The sequence below is a fragment of the Calypte anna genome, chromosome 6 (genome assembly GCF_003957555.1).
Source record: "Calypte anna isolate BGI_N300 chromosome 6, bCalAnn1_v1.p, whole genome shotgun sequence".
Taxonomy (NCBI): domain Eukaryota; kingdom Metazoa; phylum Chordata; class Aves; order Apodiformes; family Trochilidae; genus Calypte; species Calypte anna.
Window position 1 is genome coordinate 96,817 of NC_044252.1, and position 17,014 is coordinate 113,830.

Here is a 17,014-nt window from a genome sequence, read left to right on the forward strand (position 1 = left end):
TGTCTAGTTGTATATATTTAGTAATTTTTTCCTTTTTATCATTACTGTGTCACTAAAGTTGTGCAGTTTAGTTTCCAACCCATGAGTCTCTCTCCCTTATTCTCTCTCCTTTCTTTATCAAGGAGGAGAGAGAGATTCACAGAGAGTGTCTGTTATTCGGTTTAATTGCTGGGCCAGTGTTCAACCCTGACAGAAAACATTATGGTTTCTCTGGTGAAAGAAAAGGATTTGATGCATTTATTGCATTTTAAGCTAAAGATGCCCCATTCACTCACTGCAAATGAAACTCCCACAGGTCTGCGAATCCACTTGGGTGGCTTTTTCAGTGGAGGGATTGAGGTGGTCTGAGCTACTTGCTCTGGCACCTGCAGAGGAGGAAGGATCTGTCCTGTGCCAAAGGGATCCAGGAGGCTGTTGAAGGAGGAAGAGATCTAGAATCAAATGGAGAAAAGGGTAAGATAGAATTCAATTCCTCTCTGCACAAAAAACCCTATTGCTTAATAAAATGTTTATTTTCTTTAATGATGAAGAAAAAAGGCTATTACAGCACCTCTTAATGGGAATACCACCAAGCCTGTGTGTGAGAGAATCGCTGTTTCCAAACAGTTCCAGAAATTATTTCTCAAGTAAGCTTTACCTTGAGAGATTTTCAATTAAGTTTTCTTTAGCAAGATGCAAATTCCCTAACAAACACTGCTTGGCCCAGCACCCAGATCATAAACACAGAAGTTACAAAATCACTTTTTTATGGCAAGACAGTGACAACATGTGGTCAAAAGTTCTTAATTGTTCTTTTTTTGTTTGTTTTTTTTTTTTGCTCACAAAGGAATGCTGACTCCCCTTCTGTTGCTGGAGTCCTTCAAATGGGTTGGTTTTAAGGACTGTCTCAAGCTTTTACAGCTTGGATAAGGCTGGTGAAATATATCCAGTATTTGTTGCTCAGACAAGAGTGTCAGAAGTGGCCTCTGGTCTAGATTTCTGACATTTAGGAGTTCAGTGAACACACATACAATGCTGTTAACCAGCTTTCTTAATTTTAAACATTTTTTGGCATATTGTTTGCTATAGCAGCCCTGTTCAAGTTTGACTGGACCATCGGACACAGCTCCTGAAAAGCAGCTACACAAGGCTCATCAAGCTAAGGCTGCCAAAGAATGAGAGACAAGACCTATATGTTTTGTCTCTCAATTGCTTCTCCAGGGGAAACCAACTCTAAAGATAAAGACCTGAAGGAACATCCTGTACCTAACAGATAACTCACCGTTCACCCTCAAAAAAATAAACACATGCTACCAGGGTACCAGGAACATCAACCAGCAGGTCTTCAGCAGAGTTTCTGTCCCCGTACTATGGAATCCAGAGGAGAGAGACTCCTTGGTCACAAACACCCCCAATAAATTGTCATTATCTTCTCCCATTTTTGTTCCTGCTTGTTATTCTATTTATCTAGGAGTTATTCTACTCTACTTTTCTACAATCTTGAAGAGTGGAAGTGTGGTGCATGCATGTGAAGAATCCACAGAAAGAAAATTCTCTCATCCCTAATCTCCTACAGCTGTTGTTTGATAAGATATTTTCCTTCTCTTGCAAATCCTGTGAAGCTGAGCTCAGTCAGCTGTAAATAGCTATATAAATAACATGTCAGCCAGCTCACTCCCATTCTCTTAAAACCTGTATTGCAAGGTACTTGTTGGCTGGGGAGGGAATTAAGAAACTACACACAAAATGATAACTGTTAGACAATACTGGCATTTAATCTGTTCAGAGTTCACCCACCTATTCACTGGCTAAGTAATGGGTTTCACTATCAAAATATTAACATACTCCAAATTAGTCAATTGACTTAAGGAAAATTGCTAACAGTGGCTTATAAGCTACTTAAAAAAATCTTTTCTGAAATAATAAAGAATAACATGTTGCCTTAATTAGTATCAGTGTATTTAATTTTAACATACTGACAGGGCAAGCTTGTTGCTCTGACATATATACTGCAGGTTGTTTAGTCTAGTAGCAATAACCATAAAATACACATAGCATCAAAACCAGACTTGATTAGGTTCTCTCACTTTCCAGGTGAGCAACTGCCTGTCTGTTAGGCTGTAACATGTTCACAGGACTTTACCTTGTCAGCCTGTGTCTTCTGCTGAGCTTCTAAGTTCCCACCCATAACAGAATAAATGTTGATCCACCCATCAAAAGTGGCAGCAGAGAAGACTGAGGGATTCCTGGGACACCACTGGACATCAAAGCACCATTGGCTCCGAATGGGCAACTCATAGACCACCTGTCACAGGAGAGAGAAGGCAGAAACACAGCACAAATGGCTCCCCTGCTCTCCACAGAGTACTGTGCCACTTTTTATTTACATAACTCCATTGTGTATAATTTTTTAATTTTTGCTTCTTGAAGGACACATTGCAACCACAACTGTAGTGCACTGAGCTACAGAAAGCTGCTATACCATAGGATTCTGATTCTAGAACAAAAGGCAAAGGCAGCAAGTCAGTTCTGTGACACTTGCTTCAAACCAAGGAAGAGACCCCAGAAAACATCACAAGAAAACCAGAAACGAAAAGGAAAGATGTCATAAGCAAGAATCTTTAAGCAGGAAGAACAGTCTGGAATAACAAATTTCACCAGGGAAATAAAAAACAGTAGAGCAAAAGAGGACTGTAACAGCTGCAGATGAAATACGAAGAATATTGCAACCAAGAAACTTCTGGTCCAGAACTCAAAAATCCAAAGTTCAATTCATGGCCCAGACACGAACTTCCTGCCTGATATTGGGCAACTCACTATCACAACCTTGACTTTGAACCTCCAGTTTGTAAAATGCAGAGACTTCCTTTACACCCTGCAGGCGCAAAGCCCAGAGAATTGCAGGCTCCTTCTCTGTAGGAACACAATCTGCATTTTCTGTTCCTAGGTATAAAACGTTGTGTTTGCTTATATTAAAGTCTAGGTTGCTAAATAAAAATACACAAAAATCCAACAAGCCTAAAATAACAAAACAAACACCCCTCCAAAAAAAGAACCAAAACAACAAAGAAACTGGCCCTTCCCACAGAAACTGGATCAGCCATTCTGCATAACTCTCATGTTTTGGAAACCTTCCCAATTTTTGTAACACCTGAAAATTCTGTGTTCATTATCAAGTCAAGAACAGCCTCCTAACAACAGTTCATGCACAAATGCCTAAGCTGAATTTGGACTCCACAAATCTACAGCAGCATGCCTAAAGATGAGCAAGCTCCACTAAAATTGTACTTGCAAATTTTTCCACTGAAACACAACGAAAGGACCAGTGAAAAACAGACTTCAGGAATGTTTCAGAGTCTGATTCTCTTGTAACCACTAGACATCTGTACAGAGTGACCATCTAACTCCCTGAAATCACAAGGGCAGCATTTAATGCATTTTATGAAAATGGATTCCTCTTTCTTCCATGTCTCCAAGGCAAAGGCAGTAAACTAAGTGAAACTGTCCCACGAAATGAATCCAGCCTGGGGCTCCCAGCTGGACCTCATTCAGTATTGCTAGAGTGCTTTCCCTGTGCTACCATCAAGATCAACTGTGTCAATTCTGTCCAAAGTGCAAAATTCAGTTTTATCCAGAAATTCAGCAATGAATGAGAAGATGTGCTGATTTTTTTTCCCCACAGTCCTATCTTAATTCACACAGATACATCAGAGAAAAGCTCTGCCTGTCTCTATTTGAGTCTGGATATGGACTCCACTCTTACTCGCTCCAGAGAGGAAGAGTGCAGAAGATATACTGGAGGAACTGATGCTGGCACTCCACAGGGACACAGAGAAGGGACACACAGATAGCACAGCACACAACTCTGTGTATAGCAGACCACGTGTACTTAGAGCTGTGGTTATGTACCTCTCCCACACTTGGGTTCCAGCACAAGATCCGATTGTCTTTGGCGCTACTCAACAGCAGCTCAGGGTCAGCCTGGCACCAAGAGAGAGAGAGAACTCCCCTAAAATAGATCAGAAAGAAATCAGTCATATTTCCTACTCAAGTCTACTCCCCCACTCTGTCACCAAGAAAGCAGCAGGAATGCTGCTTAAGCTCAGAAATGCTCCTTCTCACCTCTAGTAGATGAGAACCCAACCCTCAACCACAGATTTATCTGTGAAACAAAATAAAGATAGCAAAACATCACAGTTCTCCTAAGGACAGTCTCACAAATGTCTTTTAAAGATGGAGAGCCTTGAAAAGGTACTACAACAAGCAGACCCCCACCTCGTGTGCTTTTCCAGCTGGCTCAAAGGAGAGGTAGCAAAGCGTAAGTCCCATATTTGGATCACTGGCAGGCGGTCATCCTCAGAGGAAAGCACTAGTTGGGTTGCAACTTCTGGATGCCAGGCCATTCCTGAGCAATGCATCTAGGGACAAAAATAGCAGAGGCTGAGAACTCAGCAAAGCAAGCTGGCAAAGGCACAAATGGGCCAGAGCCACACCATTCTGAACTTAAAACTTGCCTACAACACTTGGCTTAAAGCAACGTCGTGCTGTGGAAAGCAAGTATTTCTACCTTCTCTAGACAGCAAAAAACCCCAATAACCATACAGAAGTTGAAGGACTACTTCAAAGCTTATTTAGGAAGACAGCTGGGATTAAAACACAGCTCTTTAAATTCTCATAAATGAGCTGCAGAAACTGAATGTAAGGCTGCCCTAGTTTTAGGAACAGCTCGGGGTCTTGCTTCTCCATTTCATGAGGGGAAAAAAGAGAGAAGTGCTTTGATGCTGCAGTTCCAAGAGAACCAGGCCCAACAGCTCCCACAGTAAAATCCCTTCATCCCAATAACCAGGGACACTACTTTGCATTCACACGTGACATGTTGTAAGCCTGTCAGAGTTTTTTCCTCCACTCACCCTGTTGCTGTGGTCACTGACTTTGATGATAGGCTCATTCTTCCTGAGGTCCCAAACCACAGCCTTGCCACTGGGGTGAGCGGAGGAGAGGATGTGCTGCACCTGACGATTCCAGGAGACCACACTGATGTCTTCATGAGGCTGCCAAGACAGGAAAGGCCATGCACCCATCATCTCCTTGTTGAGGGAACACTAACCACAGGATTCTGCCATGTTCTTACCTGGGGGATCTGAGGATATATAGATTCTTCCCTTCAGTCACTGAGCAGCTAACTGAGAATAGCAGCGCTGACCAGAAAGACTGGAGAGCACAGAAAGCCCTTCACTCAGAATGTACAGGACAGGCAGATTCTATGGGGAAATGTCACCTGGAAAAGCACCTCTGCATTTTGGGAGCAGGTACTGTATTCTGCGTTGGCCAAAAGTGCCATAAATCAGTCAAGAGAGAACTGCAGGTGAGAGAACATAGATGCATGCTTCTACTCTGACTCCTTGGATGAACTTAAACGGGAAGATGACCTTGTGTAACATTTCAGGAGTGCAGCGAGATGGAAAATGATGAAACATTCAAGGCTAATTGCTGTGGGTGAACCTACTGCAACGCAGGAAATAGGCAAAGAGACAAATGAAGGCTTATTGGAGGAAAAACTTGGCCTGCTTTTAGGTAAGTTTACTACAATTTTTTCCACTTTCAGGAGTTGATTGTCCTGAATAACATTATCATCATCAGAGGATCAGAAGCTTTTTCCTCTTCAAACTCAGGAAACATTATCTGGGACTAATAGCCAAGATGTATTAAATGGCTCACTGGCTTTGCTAGGGATATTACTTTCATGAGATATGAAAAGCTTCAGCTGAAGCCTGAAGTAAATTCATTCCTCAGAGAAGGTCCAATAAGCCTTCTTAATCCATCACACATGCCCCAGATGGATCAAAGATAAACTGGTCGGTTACTTGATTCAAATCCACAAAGAGCTTACCCATCCATGCAAAGTGCATCCTTCCAGAGCTTGCCAGCCTGCCCCCCTCCCCTTAGAACACTCTTTCCATCTCCTTAGAATGAAGCTGATCAGTCAGTTCTGATTCATCATTCTCCTGACAGATGTCAAGGTCATTCCCCCTTCACAGGCAGACTAGATAAGGTTAACTCCACACACTCACATCTTTTTTTGTCCTGCCTCCTGAGGTATAAAACAGCAAGATATAAAACTTTTTACCTGTGATTTTGTCCCTGGAGTCATAGGCACACTGAAGTTATTCAAGTCCCAGATGAAAATTTCAGAATCATTGGCTCCAGAAGCCAAGAGGTTACTCTGCAGAAAAAGTAAAAGCTCAGCTGAGTTTCACAGGGAAAGAGGGTGGATTTCTTAAAAATAAACATAAGCTGAAAACCCAAACGTTTCCAAAGTCAGATGAGAGCTGCATTCCACAGCCACTGGTAAGCAGACAATACTAACAAGCTGAGCACTTCTCTGACCTCTGTGCCTTCAGCTGTGCCATGGTACAGACCCCTCTAAAGTTTGTCTAGCAAGCTACATGTTACTCATCATGAAATTGTGCCACAGGCCTGGGAGCAATTGTCCCTGGCCAGCTGAGCCTTTAGCTCTGCATCCTGGCACCAAGGACATTTCTTCTCTGAAGATGCACAGAAGGCTTCCCACAAGGGTATGCAGACAACTTTCAATTTGCCTTTGTGCTACCACAAGAACTTGTGTTCTGTTCACTACCCACTTCAGCTGATCAGAGCCCTACTGAATCAGACACCAACTGAACAAATAAAAGAGTTCTTACTCTAAGATGGAACATTTTTTCAAAACACCTTTTTAAAGGGAGGCAAGAGACTTGATCAAGATCAGAGGGGAATTCAATGGTAAAGCTGTGAATAGAACCCAAAGTCTCATGCCACAACCACCATGTCTCTTTCAGGTTACTTCAGCTTATGGTTCTCTATACACAAGGGAAGAGCATCTTTCTGTAAAATGGAGATTAACTTCAATTTGGTTATAGGTATCTTCATGTTGCCTACCTGGAAAGGGTTGAAGTCAAGGGCTCGAACAGGACCCGAATGCTTTTCTGTCTGCCCAATCACAGGTTCACTCTTTGAAGTCAGAATGTGGTGTGCACTGTACATTGTCAGCACACCATTATCCCCTCCACCAATGATCACACCAGAGGGCTCTGGGGACCCATTTCCAAAGTTACCCCAAACCAGCTTATGAAACCTAAAAAAGCAGAAAATAAAGCTATCGTAGGCCAGAGTGGTGGAAGCCAAAACACTCTCTGCATTACCAAAAACCACATCCATGTTCTGAGCTATCAAACATAACCATCAGTCTGCACCATCTACATAACCATTTCCCTTTGAAGATGACTGTGGCTCCTACATGGAAAAAAGGAAATGAGCTTCCTTGCAAAGACTCATGGAGGACTTAAAAAAGAGAACTTGTCTGTCTCTTTTCTTCTTTCTTTGTTTTGCTTCTTCCTCCCTTAAAATGTTTATAACCTCATATGAGATTTGGTGGTGAATTACACTAACCCACAGTATATACATAAAATTAGATTGCAGGAGTACATGCCTTCTTTTCCAGAGCTATTATCTGAGAAACATGTTAATCCAGTCTAAAAGCTGCTAGTTACAAACCAGGGCTGTGTTTCACATCACCCACACTGATGAGCCTAAGAAATCACCTTGTCTTACAAAGCTGGAAGAGAAGTTTTACTCTGCCTCTGGTCTCTTTATTGCGAACCAATAGCCCTCAACAAATTCACCTGACACAGAATGACTCTCCTGACTGACTACCATGTAGGTCCTGTCAGGCTTCTCCAACAGTCCAGCTGCTGTACTTCTACACCCAACACAATCTGTGTCCACAAATACGTTCAGTTCTTGAAGACAGAGGTTGATTGATGTAAAAGATCACTTTATACCCCAAAAATATGATCTCCTCCTCTCTTGTACCAGAAAAACCCTTTTCAGTTCCACGGACTGACACGTTGATGTGAGTCCCTGGTACCTGTTTGAGGCAGTAAGTGTTCCTTTCTGCTTCATGTCTAGGGAGGGATCCCTGAAGTCAACCTCAAATATTTCCAAAGTGGCATTTGTACTGAAGGATGCATCCAGCTGCTGGGCAGATGTTCCTAGCAGAAGTAAAGGCAAAACATGGGTACATTTTTTTCAAGAGCATGAGATACAGAAAGAGCAAAGCACTGGATCCCTGTTCTTCATGACCAACACAACCTTGGTTGTACCTGTTCAAGGAGAGGACACCTCTGAATACCTCAGAAAAGGGAACCAACCATTATTACAACTTTAAAAGAAATTAGAACTTCTTCAAGAAACTCTAGGCACCAGGGCCACTGTTGTGCATGCACCTTCCTGTCTTGGGGTAAGTGCAATGAATTTCTGCTCTCTTCCAAGCAGCCACAGCTTCTGGTATTAACTCCATACCTAAACTACAAATGCAGCTGCAGCACTAGACCCTGATACAAGTATGATACCAAATTCCTCTGTCTATTGCTCCTCAGCCAGATGCCTTCATCAAACCTTCTAAACCTGCCCTACAGCAAAAGTTCTTCAACCACAGCCAAGTAAACACTCCCCAGTGCCCAGAGACAGCAGTCACACACTGGTGGATTCCTTCCTTCTCCCTTGGCTTACAAGATGAATGCTAAAAATAGATTTCCCCTTGCCTAATGGGACACTGCCAGGCAAACAGGCACTCAGTTACCACAGGGGTGCTGTGTGACTGCCTACAGCATGGGAAGTGCCCAGGAGACTATTTAAAAGCAGTACAAATTATGAAACTCTGCAATTCCTGCTCTAAAGCAGACTGAAGCCAAGACCTTTGGTCCAACCAAGATTCTTTCCTTATCAGAGAAAGACAGACTATCTACCCCAAAATGGTAATGCTATTTTTAAGGCAACAGCCAAAAATGTGGCACTTTTTTTTTTTTTGGACAGTCATCCCTGGAAAAAAAAAAAAAAAAAAAAAAAAAAAGAAGCCAAACAAAATGGCAGCACTGCAGAAGCCAGGCAGGAGGCAGACACGAGTGGGTCTCATGCTGTCCAGACAACCCCCAGCCTTTGGTTCCACACAGGCAGCACACTGATCCCCTGCAAGCTCAGTGAAGAGGCTGACTGTGCTTCAGGCAATAAAATTATTACAACAATAGTGAAAAATTAACCATATCAACAAAATTCTAAATTCAAAGTTTTGCAGAAATATTGAAAATTGAATAATAACCAAATCATGCAGCCTAAGGGAGAAAATATTTCAATTATTTGACTGTCAAACCATGTGATGTTTTATCTTATGTTTTATCTTTTTATCTTAATGTTTTATTTTAAAGTAAAAATGAGCTTAAAGAAACATGATTAGAATGAACTTTATTTTTCTTTCTACAGAGAAACCACGTAATCTTACTTTGTTTTAACTGTTATAACAAGAAGGTGTTGGAATTCATGCAGACTTAATTAGAAGTTAGATCAAAAAAAGCCATGTATTCACCCTTTGAGAAAAACCACTGGCCTTTAAGGCATCAAAGATGGGCATAAAAATAATCCTCTACAGGTCACTTAAAAAATAAGAAAGTAAGAATGTGATGTTTTTGGTGTATGCTTGGAAGTTTTCCAGAGACTATTAAGGTAGGAACTGTTGACAGTTAAAGCAAATACAACTCTACATGAAATCTGTGAATCATTCTTTAACTTTCACAAATTGTGAAGAACTTTACCTGTTGCTAGATAAATGGGGTGGTGGTTTGCTGGGCTCCATGCCTGGACAGCTGTTCGCTCAATTTCCTTCAGCTTCATTTTCCAGGCTCTAGAAGGAATTTCAGACAGTGGTCAGAACAGGCAGATCAAGTCCACGTGAAAATAATCACAGCAGTAACACAATATCCCCCTTACAAAAGTACCATGGGAAGAGATGTCTTTCAATGGAGAGAAGTTCCTTGTTACTTCCTGAGCTAGTGAATACAATTTCACAGGAATTAATTCAGGAATTTTAGAATCCATGAAATAACCCAGTCAGGAACTAGGGAAATAAACTGATTGCAGATTTTTTTTTTTACATAGCTCTTTTTTTTTCATTTACTCTGATTACAGGAGGCTGTCCATAAAAGGAAGGGGATTAAATTAAACAACATACTCAGGTCTTCAATCCAGGCTCTTTTAAATCAGCTGCAGAAATTCATTTACATAAATGTATTTGCAAAGCACTAGGAGCTCTCTCTGAACAAGCTGATGTCACTACATACATAGGCAAAAAGGGAGAAGTCTCAGGGCAGGCTAAATTCCAAACATAAAAGTGATGTGGCAACATAAAACAAAGTACAAAGCTATCACATACCAGACCACTTAATGTACTTTGTTCTTGTTCCTTTGAGAAGTGAAAGGAAAAAAATTCACTTGACTTTCTGCTTGACTTTTTAAATGGTAGAAGGTGAGAAGAAGTGACCTAGAAGTAACCACTGGGTTTCAATCTCAGCTCTGACATCAGTTCCTTTTATTGACTCTGGATAGATTAACTGACACCTGTGAAATGGGGACACAACTTCCCCGTGTCACAGGGGAGAGGTTAGCTGGGCAATCATGCAGCAGGGTAACAAAGTCAAACAGCAGCAGCAGGCAGCCAGGAGGCTGCAAAACTGAATATAAATATAAATACAAATGATCATTCCATTAGAATAGAGTCCCATTCTTGCTGAGGGGAAAGCACCCAGCACCTCTCCCCACACTGTGACAAAGTCTGGAAAGGCATCCTGTGGCTTATATGAAGCTGTGGCCTCCTGGAGCCAAGAGATTACAGTATCACAGCATCTTTCCAACACCTCCTGCCCCTGCAGCCCCACTGCAGCTGGGGTTCTGCAGGGATGCAGCAGCACCTTCTCCGAGTTTGGAAGGACAGAAAAGTTTGATTCGACTCTTCCCCTGTGAGCTGGCAGTGTGGGTGTCCCTGTCCCGGGCAGCACCCAGCGCTGCCACGGGAGACTTCAGGGAGGGGTTGCCCTCTGCTGTCACCTCCCAAAATAGCACCCAGGGCTTCTGAGGAAACTCAGGCTTCTCTCAGGACCTCTGATTAATTAATCATGACAATTCTCCCTTCTTGTACAGACATCCGATTACTAATACATTAGCCAACCTCAGAGCCGAGGCCGGGGACAGCAGGAGCATCCCCCCCAGCCCTGTTTTCCTGCAGTGTCCTTAAAGGATAACACAGCCCAGCAGGCTCCCCACCACGGGGAAGAGGAGAGCACACAGATAAAGACAACAAAAGTAACAGCACCTGTGAAAAAACCGTGATGAACCATGCAAACACTGCTGATGGAGGCAAAGCCTCCTCACCTGTGCTAACCTGGAACACCTGTGGTGTTGAAAAGGCCACAGCTGATGCTGTAGCAGCTAATTGGCCCTCAATTGGCCATGATAATCACCTGTCATATCACTCCCTTGCACCACCCAAATGCTGTCAATCATAAGTCCCCTCCTCCTGACTTTCCCCATCCTCCTCCTGCCCCCCGGGCACCAAACCATTCCGTTCTGCACAGTTCCTGCCGATGCCCGAGCACAGCACAAACCGGCAGCCTGATCCCCTCAGCTAAAGGTAAAACTGGGTCAGCAGGACAGAAAAGACTGGTCCCAAGGTCACCTAGGTAACAAGCAGCCACCCTGAGACCAGCACGAAGCCTCCTGGCCACGACAGCACGGTTGGCACAAGGGTGCCCCACAGCTTCCACATCCCAACGCCAATGTAAAGCCTTTGCACAGACCTGACGCTCGCAGCTCCCCGGTGCCCCACAGCCAGGCTGCTCGCTGTAAGTCCCGGCTGCGGGAGCAGAGGGACGCTAATCTCAGCTAATCATCGCTATGCTGAAGGCGGGGCTGTTCCAGGGCAGGCCTCAGCACGTCCTGCCGTGACAGCTATCACGGTCTGCACAGACACTCCCCGCGCTCCGATGGCGCTCAACAAGCCAGGGCCGAGCTGCAGGGCAGGCAGGCGGGAGCACAGACACCTGTGTCGGGGCAGCACCGGGCGGTCAGGGGGAAAGCACCGAGGGAGAGCACTGACCTGGGACACCGGGTGCCACACAACAGGCCCTGGGTCTCGCCAGCGGCCGCCCCGCTGCCCCCGGCGGAGCGGAAACAAGGCCCGGGGCTCCCGGAACCCGAGCACGGAGCCGGGCCGGGGGGCGAGGGCCCGGCCTGGGGACCCGCAGGTGCCGGGGCTGAGGGTCGGGAGAGGCGGGTCAGGAGGAGGAGCAGCCGCCCGGGGCCGGGGCGAGCGGAGCGGAGGTGCCGGGGAGAGGGTTCGGCCGCGGCCCTTACCGCTGACTGGACTGGACTGGACTGGGACGGACTGGACTGGACTGGGCGGAGCTGGCGCGACCCGCGCCCGACGCCTTCCGCAGCACAGCCCTGACGACGGTGGCCGCCGGGAGCCGAAAAACCGCGGCCCGCGAAGCGCCTCCCGTCATCTCGCCCCTCAGCGCCTGCGCGGGGTGTGTGTGTTTGGGTGTGTCTGTGTGAGTGTGAGAGTGTCTGTGTGTGTGAGTGTGAGAGTGTGTGTGTGAGTGTGAGAGTGTCTGTGTGTGTTTGTCTGTGTGAGTGTGAGAGTGTCTGTGTGTGTGAGTGTGAGAGTGTGTGTGTGAGTGTGAGAGTGTCTGTGTGTGTTTGTCTGTGTGAGTGTGAGAGTGTCTGTGTGTGTGTGTGGGGGGTGACCAAGGCCCCCCCACGGGACAGCCCCGTCCCATCCCATCCGTCCCGTCCCCGGGATGGGATACCCCCCAGCCGCAAGCACTTCACTTGCCAGCAAACCATAAAGGCAGGCGGGCCCCGGCCCTCTTCTCTCGGGTCTCTCCCGTTTCAGAGCAAGGTTGCCTGGACTACAAACCCCGTTTTTAAGGATTCCTGAGCCCTATTCTCTGCCCCCGGAAGGAAAACATCTTTCAGTTAGTGATTAGATACAGCCTGGGTGTACAACCAGGCAGCCACGTGTCGGGCTGGCCCTCAGCCTGCCTCTGACACCCCGATAAGGCTCCTGTCACTGCTCTCCTCTTCATTTTACTTGAAGACTTCAATAAAACCCTCTCAGCACATGGTACATCGTGCTGCCACATATACCATGCAGCTGTAATTCTGCTTAACATAACACCCTGTAACCAAACTCTTGTTTCAGGGTCCCCATAGCTCAAAACACTTTAAAAACCCTTCTGGGGTAAAACAGGATTGTAATTTAAAAGTAAGCATGTCTGTAACTGGAGGAGGAGATGGTGGTTTACAGAGCTGTGAGGAATGCTGACTGCTCAGCACCTCCAAAGACCTGAGTTTTACTAATGCATACAGATTCATTTGCCCTTGCATCCAGTCATGTAATTCCCTCAAACACACATCCTTAGAGAAAGCCCTACACAGAGATGTAGCTAACCACCATCCCTTGGTTCGGGGTTAAAAACCCCTACAGACTGAAAAATCACAACTCACTGTCTTCAAATACCTGCTGCTAACTGTGAGTGGTGACAGGGCACTGAGAGCACAGCACCCAGCAGAGCCCAAGCCCCTCACCTCCTGTGATCACCCACTCCTGCAGCCAAACAGTGGGGGCTAAGACAGCACAGGGGAGCTGACAGAACTCTCTCACTGTAAATCAGTAATGAAGATACTGCCCCTCCAAAAAATAAGGGGAAAAATATATATTAAGGGAAGAGCGGATCTGAGAACAGTCTAGGAGCCTAATAAAATTTTCACTTTTCCAAACAAATTGCTGAGCAAGCCATATGAGGCTCCAGAGCAGAGGTGTGCACTGGTTTCATGGGCCAGATGTAACTCCAGCCCTGATGGATAAGCTCAGGCCATGCAGGAGCAAACCTGGGCACCCGTGCTCTGGGAGCAAAGCTCAGGTGCAGCAGGACAGGTGGTGCCTGAGCTGGACTCACTGATTATCCCTTCCACACCACTGCTGCCCACAGCTCTGTCAGCTCCAGCCTAACACTGCTCAGCCCTGTGCCTCTCCTATGGCTTGTGCACGCTCCACTTGAAAGGGGGCCTGAGCAGAAAGAGATGGAAAATCAAAGCCAAACCCCAGTGAGGATGGGCAGTTACTCACACGGAGGAGCTCCCAAGCACTGGCACCTGCCAGCCTGCTTCTGCCCTGACATTTTGCTCTACAAGATGACACTCCAGTTCAAATCTCAGCAACCCCTCCAGCAAGCCACTTGGTGGCAGGCAGTATCTCCTACAGAAATAGGAACGCCTGTGTACATAAAACAGCAGCAGTCTGTCCTAGGACTGCCCTGAGAACCTTGCCTGTACCCAGAAATGGAGGAGGTCATGCAATGCCACTCACTGGCCATTGTGCAGCCCTCTCACACCAACAGAGGACCACTACCAGAGTGGGTATCAGGGATACATTTTACTGCAGTTAGTGACTGAACATTGCAGAACAAGCACTAACATCTGCCAGGGTGAAGAGCAGAGAAGATGCCAGCCCCAGCAGAGGTGGCAGAGGAGCAAGGTAACTCTTCCATAACCTTCAGATCTCATAGTGTGTCACTGCTGGTGGCTCTTTACTGGGGTCTCCTCCTCTCTCCAGATACAGGTCATTGAAGGGATATTGCTTCGGTCCCTACAAGGAGAGACAGAGAGTGGCAGATTCACCACACTTGCCAAGCAAATTAAGGGGAAAACGTCCCATCCCACCCTACCCCACCCAAATCAAGGCTTGTAATTTACAGCCGTGCTTCAGCAGGAATGCTGGTGCACAATGAAAATAAATTCAGAGACAAAAGTCCTGGTACAAACCCATGTCCTTTAATAGAAATATCAGGGTGGTCTTTCATTTAACCTTAACCAACAGTTCATTTCACAGCATGAGGGTAATACGCTGCAAAAGCTGTTGGTGTGTTCAGCTGTATTTTTCAGAAGTACATTCCACATGATCCACATCACAAACTATAACTGAAAATACAGTGCAAGAGAAGAGACAAAACTTCTTCCTCTAGCAGATACACCCAGGGAAGGAGAATACCAGGGCCAGAGAAGGGTAAGTGGCACAGCTTAAAAAGATTTCTCTGCGAACAATAACTTCTTGCTATGAAATAACACCTGGGAGCTGAGCCAGGTCAGCCAATAGAACACCTCAGCAGCAGGGTTTGTGTTCACTCATCACCCAGCTGCAGCCAACCCACTGTTCTGGGCACCAGCAGTGACAAAAGGCACAGCTGCACTCCCTCTGGTCACCCAGGGCTGTCACTCACCACAGGCCTGTAAGATGGATAGATCTCTCCAAGAGCAAACATGACCAGCATGGTTCCCAGGAAGACAAGAAGGTGTTTGCTCATGATGTGCCAGGGAACTGGAGTGGGGGAGGTATCGACCCGGTTCCGAATGTACATGTCAAAGTTCCAGTGCATCTGAAGAGCAAAGGAAAACACTGCACATTTACCAGTGCTGCTCAAGATGCTTTTATCAAGGCAAAAAATGCTTTGCAGCATTCACAAGGCTGCCAGGAGCTGTTTAATTTCTACCTCACAAGGGAAGATCGAGTTGCAGTGGAGGGGATTTGCAGCAACTTGCCCCTTGCAATGAAACTCAGGAGCCCCAATTCTAGCCCATGTTTATACCTGTGCTTAAGTACAGGGTAGCAGGACCTTTTATTCATATCCATTGCCATGGCAACTCAGATCTGTTCCCCTCATTTATGAAGTTCAATGACATGCCCAAAATGACGTTTCAAAAAAGGAATCTACTTAACTAACAGCTACTTCCACTGTACTGAGAGGACCTCATGGGCACGAGGGCTGCTTTGATAAATGACTCTGAGCTAAGCTCTCATAGTGAGTCAAACCAGGCAAAGAAAATGGTGAGGCTTTCTAATTCCTGCAGAGAAACTGAAGTGTGTAAAGTTATACACAGAATGGAACTGAAAGCACTAACTAGATGTGCAGGATAGTATTTAGTAACAGTAACATTGCAACCACAATGAAAAGTGCCACCAGCATTCCTACCGGCTGCCCCCAGTTATGCCTCAAATCCTGCTGGTCCCACTGGTACCAGGGGTCTCTCTCATGAAGAGACTTGTTAGGGAGCTTGGGGTAGTCACCATACCTGTGAGAAGCAGACAAAAAAACAAAGACACAAGAAATCTTATTAATATAGATAGATTCTGTAGGAGACACCATAGGACAGGCCTATGGAGAACACAAACATTGCTTTTATAGCTCCTACATATACACATTTTTATCTGCAACTTGCACAACCATCAGCCTGACACCAGCCCTGGGGAGCATCCCATGAAGTGACCTTTTGGGGCTACAATAGCAGGAAGAAAACGCAAGATTATCTGGAATAATTATCTGGACTATCTGTCTAGCAGTTTGCACATCCAAGCATCCCCCCGACTTCAACGTTTGTCCCCAGAAACCCTTCTTCCCGAGCCGGCCTGCAGTCAGTCTCTCCCTCAGTCAGTGTTTTATTCCCCCAGGTGGTTCCCAGGTGTTCTAGCACAGTGCTGTGTGTCCCTGGAGCCCCTGGGCAGGCACAGCTCACCCGAAGCCCTCGTCGGGGTAGGGCTCGTAGTCCTCCACCCTCATGTTGTACTTCTTGGCAGCTGCCGCCCGCTCCTCCGGTGTCCGGGGGTAGGGCCCGGGCAGGAGATCCTTGGACATCTCGGAAGCTGCCGGGAGAGCACGCAGTGGGGAGGGACAGGGTCAGGGTTAAGGTTTAGGGTCAGGGTTGGGGTAGGGTTAAGCTTTACGGTTAGTGTCCGGGTTAAGGTCTAGGGGACATCCCGGGGAGGTCGCGCCGTCCCCGTCCCCGTCCCCACCCCCCGGGCCCGTCCCGTCCGCAGCCCTGCCCCAAGGACACCCCGGACCCAGCCCCAACACCCGCAGCCCCGCTCCCGCCTCCCCGCTCACCCCCTCGCGTCCCCGGCGGCAGCGCAGCCCGGGCCGCCCAGATCCGAGCGGGTGCCCGGGGCCAGAGGACGCGGCGGAACCCGGCGGCAGCCATCGCCACCGCAACAGCCACCGCAACAGCCACCGCGCAGGCGCCGCGGGACGGGGCGGGGAAGATGGCGGCGGGAGGCCCCGGGACGGGGTGCGGGGTGCGGGGGGGAGTTAGGGGGTGC

The 17,014-nt window shown here is 46.6% G+C and overlaps 2 protein-coding genes across 10 annotated transcripts in view; both read right to left on the reverse strand.

Moving 5' to 3' along the window:
- Positions 1-12,380, reverse strand: part of SEC31B (SEC31 homolog B, COPII coat complex component) — a 30,435-nt gene extending 18,055 nt beyond the window's left edge. For 2 of the 9 annotated variants that reach the window (XM_030453577.1, XM_030453578.1), the window contains exons 1-10: positions 12,217-12,379; positions 9,624-9,712; positions 7,904-8,027; positions 6,916-7,111; positions 6,107-6,202; positions 4,890-5,030; positions 4,255-4,397; positions 3,889-3,988; positions 2,123-2,284; positions 276-431 (exon numbers count right to left, since the gene is read on the reverse strand). In XM_030453577.1, coding sequence (XP_030309437.1) covers positions 276-431; positions 2,123-2,284; positions 3,889-3,988; positions 4,255-4,397; positions 4,890-5,030; positions 6,107-6,202; positions 6,916-7,111; positions 7,904-8,027; positions 9,624-9,712; positions 12,217-12,365 — 1,356 coding nt within the window. In that variant the 5' untranslated portion in view covers positions 12,366-12,379. Of the gene's footprint in view, positions 1-275; positions 432-2,122; positions 2,285-3,888; positions 3,989-4,254; positions 4,398-4,889; positions 5,031-6,106; positions 6,203-6,915; positions 7,112-7,903; positions 8,028-9,623; positions 9,713-10,039; positions 10,117-11,660; positions 11,926-11,959 lie in introns of those variants that run through there. The other 7 variants (XM_030453570.1, XM_030453572.1, XM_030453573.1 and 4 more) reach the window with 7 other exon arrangements.
- Positions 12,381-14,279: 1,899 nt separating this feature from the next.
- NDUFB8 (NADH:ubiquinone oxidoreductase subunit B8) lies at positions 14,280-16,929 on the reverse strand. The gene is made up of 5 exons (XM_030452835.1): positions 16,803-16,929; positions 16,435-16,561; positions 15,894-15,993; positions 15,144-15,299; positions 14,280-14,512 (listed from the first exon to the last, which is right to left on the reverse strand). Exons 1-5 carry the CDS (start codon positions 16,894-16,896, stop codon positions 14,420-14,422), a joined length of 570 nt encoding a protein of 189 aa, XP_030308695.1. The 5' UTR covers positions 16,897-16,929; the 3' UTR covers positions 14,280-14,419.
- Between the last annotated feature and the right edge of the window lie 85 nt (positions 16,930-17,014).

Bases quoted from the DNA above. Each gene is read 5' to 3' on its own strand.
- NDUFB8 (XM_030452835.1), bottom strand. From the start codon at position 16,896: ATGGCTGCCGCCGGGTTCCGCCGCGTCCTCTGGCCCCGGGCACCCGCT. The intron at 15,994-16,434 runs GTGAGCTGTGCC...TGCTTCTCACAG, and splicing joins TACCCCGACGAGGGCTTCGG to GTATGGTGACTACCCCAAGC. The intron at 15,300-15,893 runs GTAGGAATGCTG...TTTGCTCTTCAG, and splicing joins GGCATAACTGGGGGCAGCCG to ATGCACTGGAACTTTGACAT.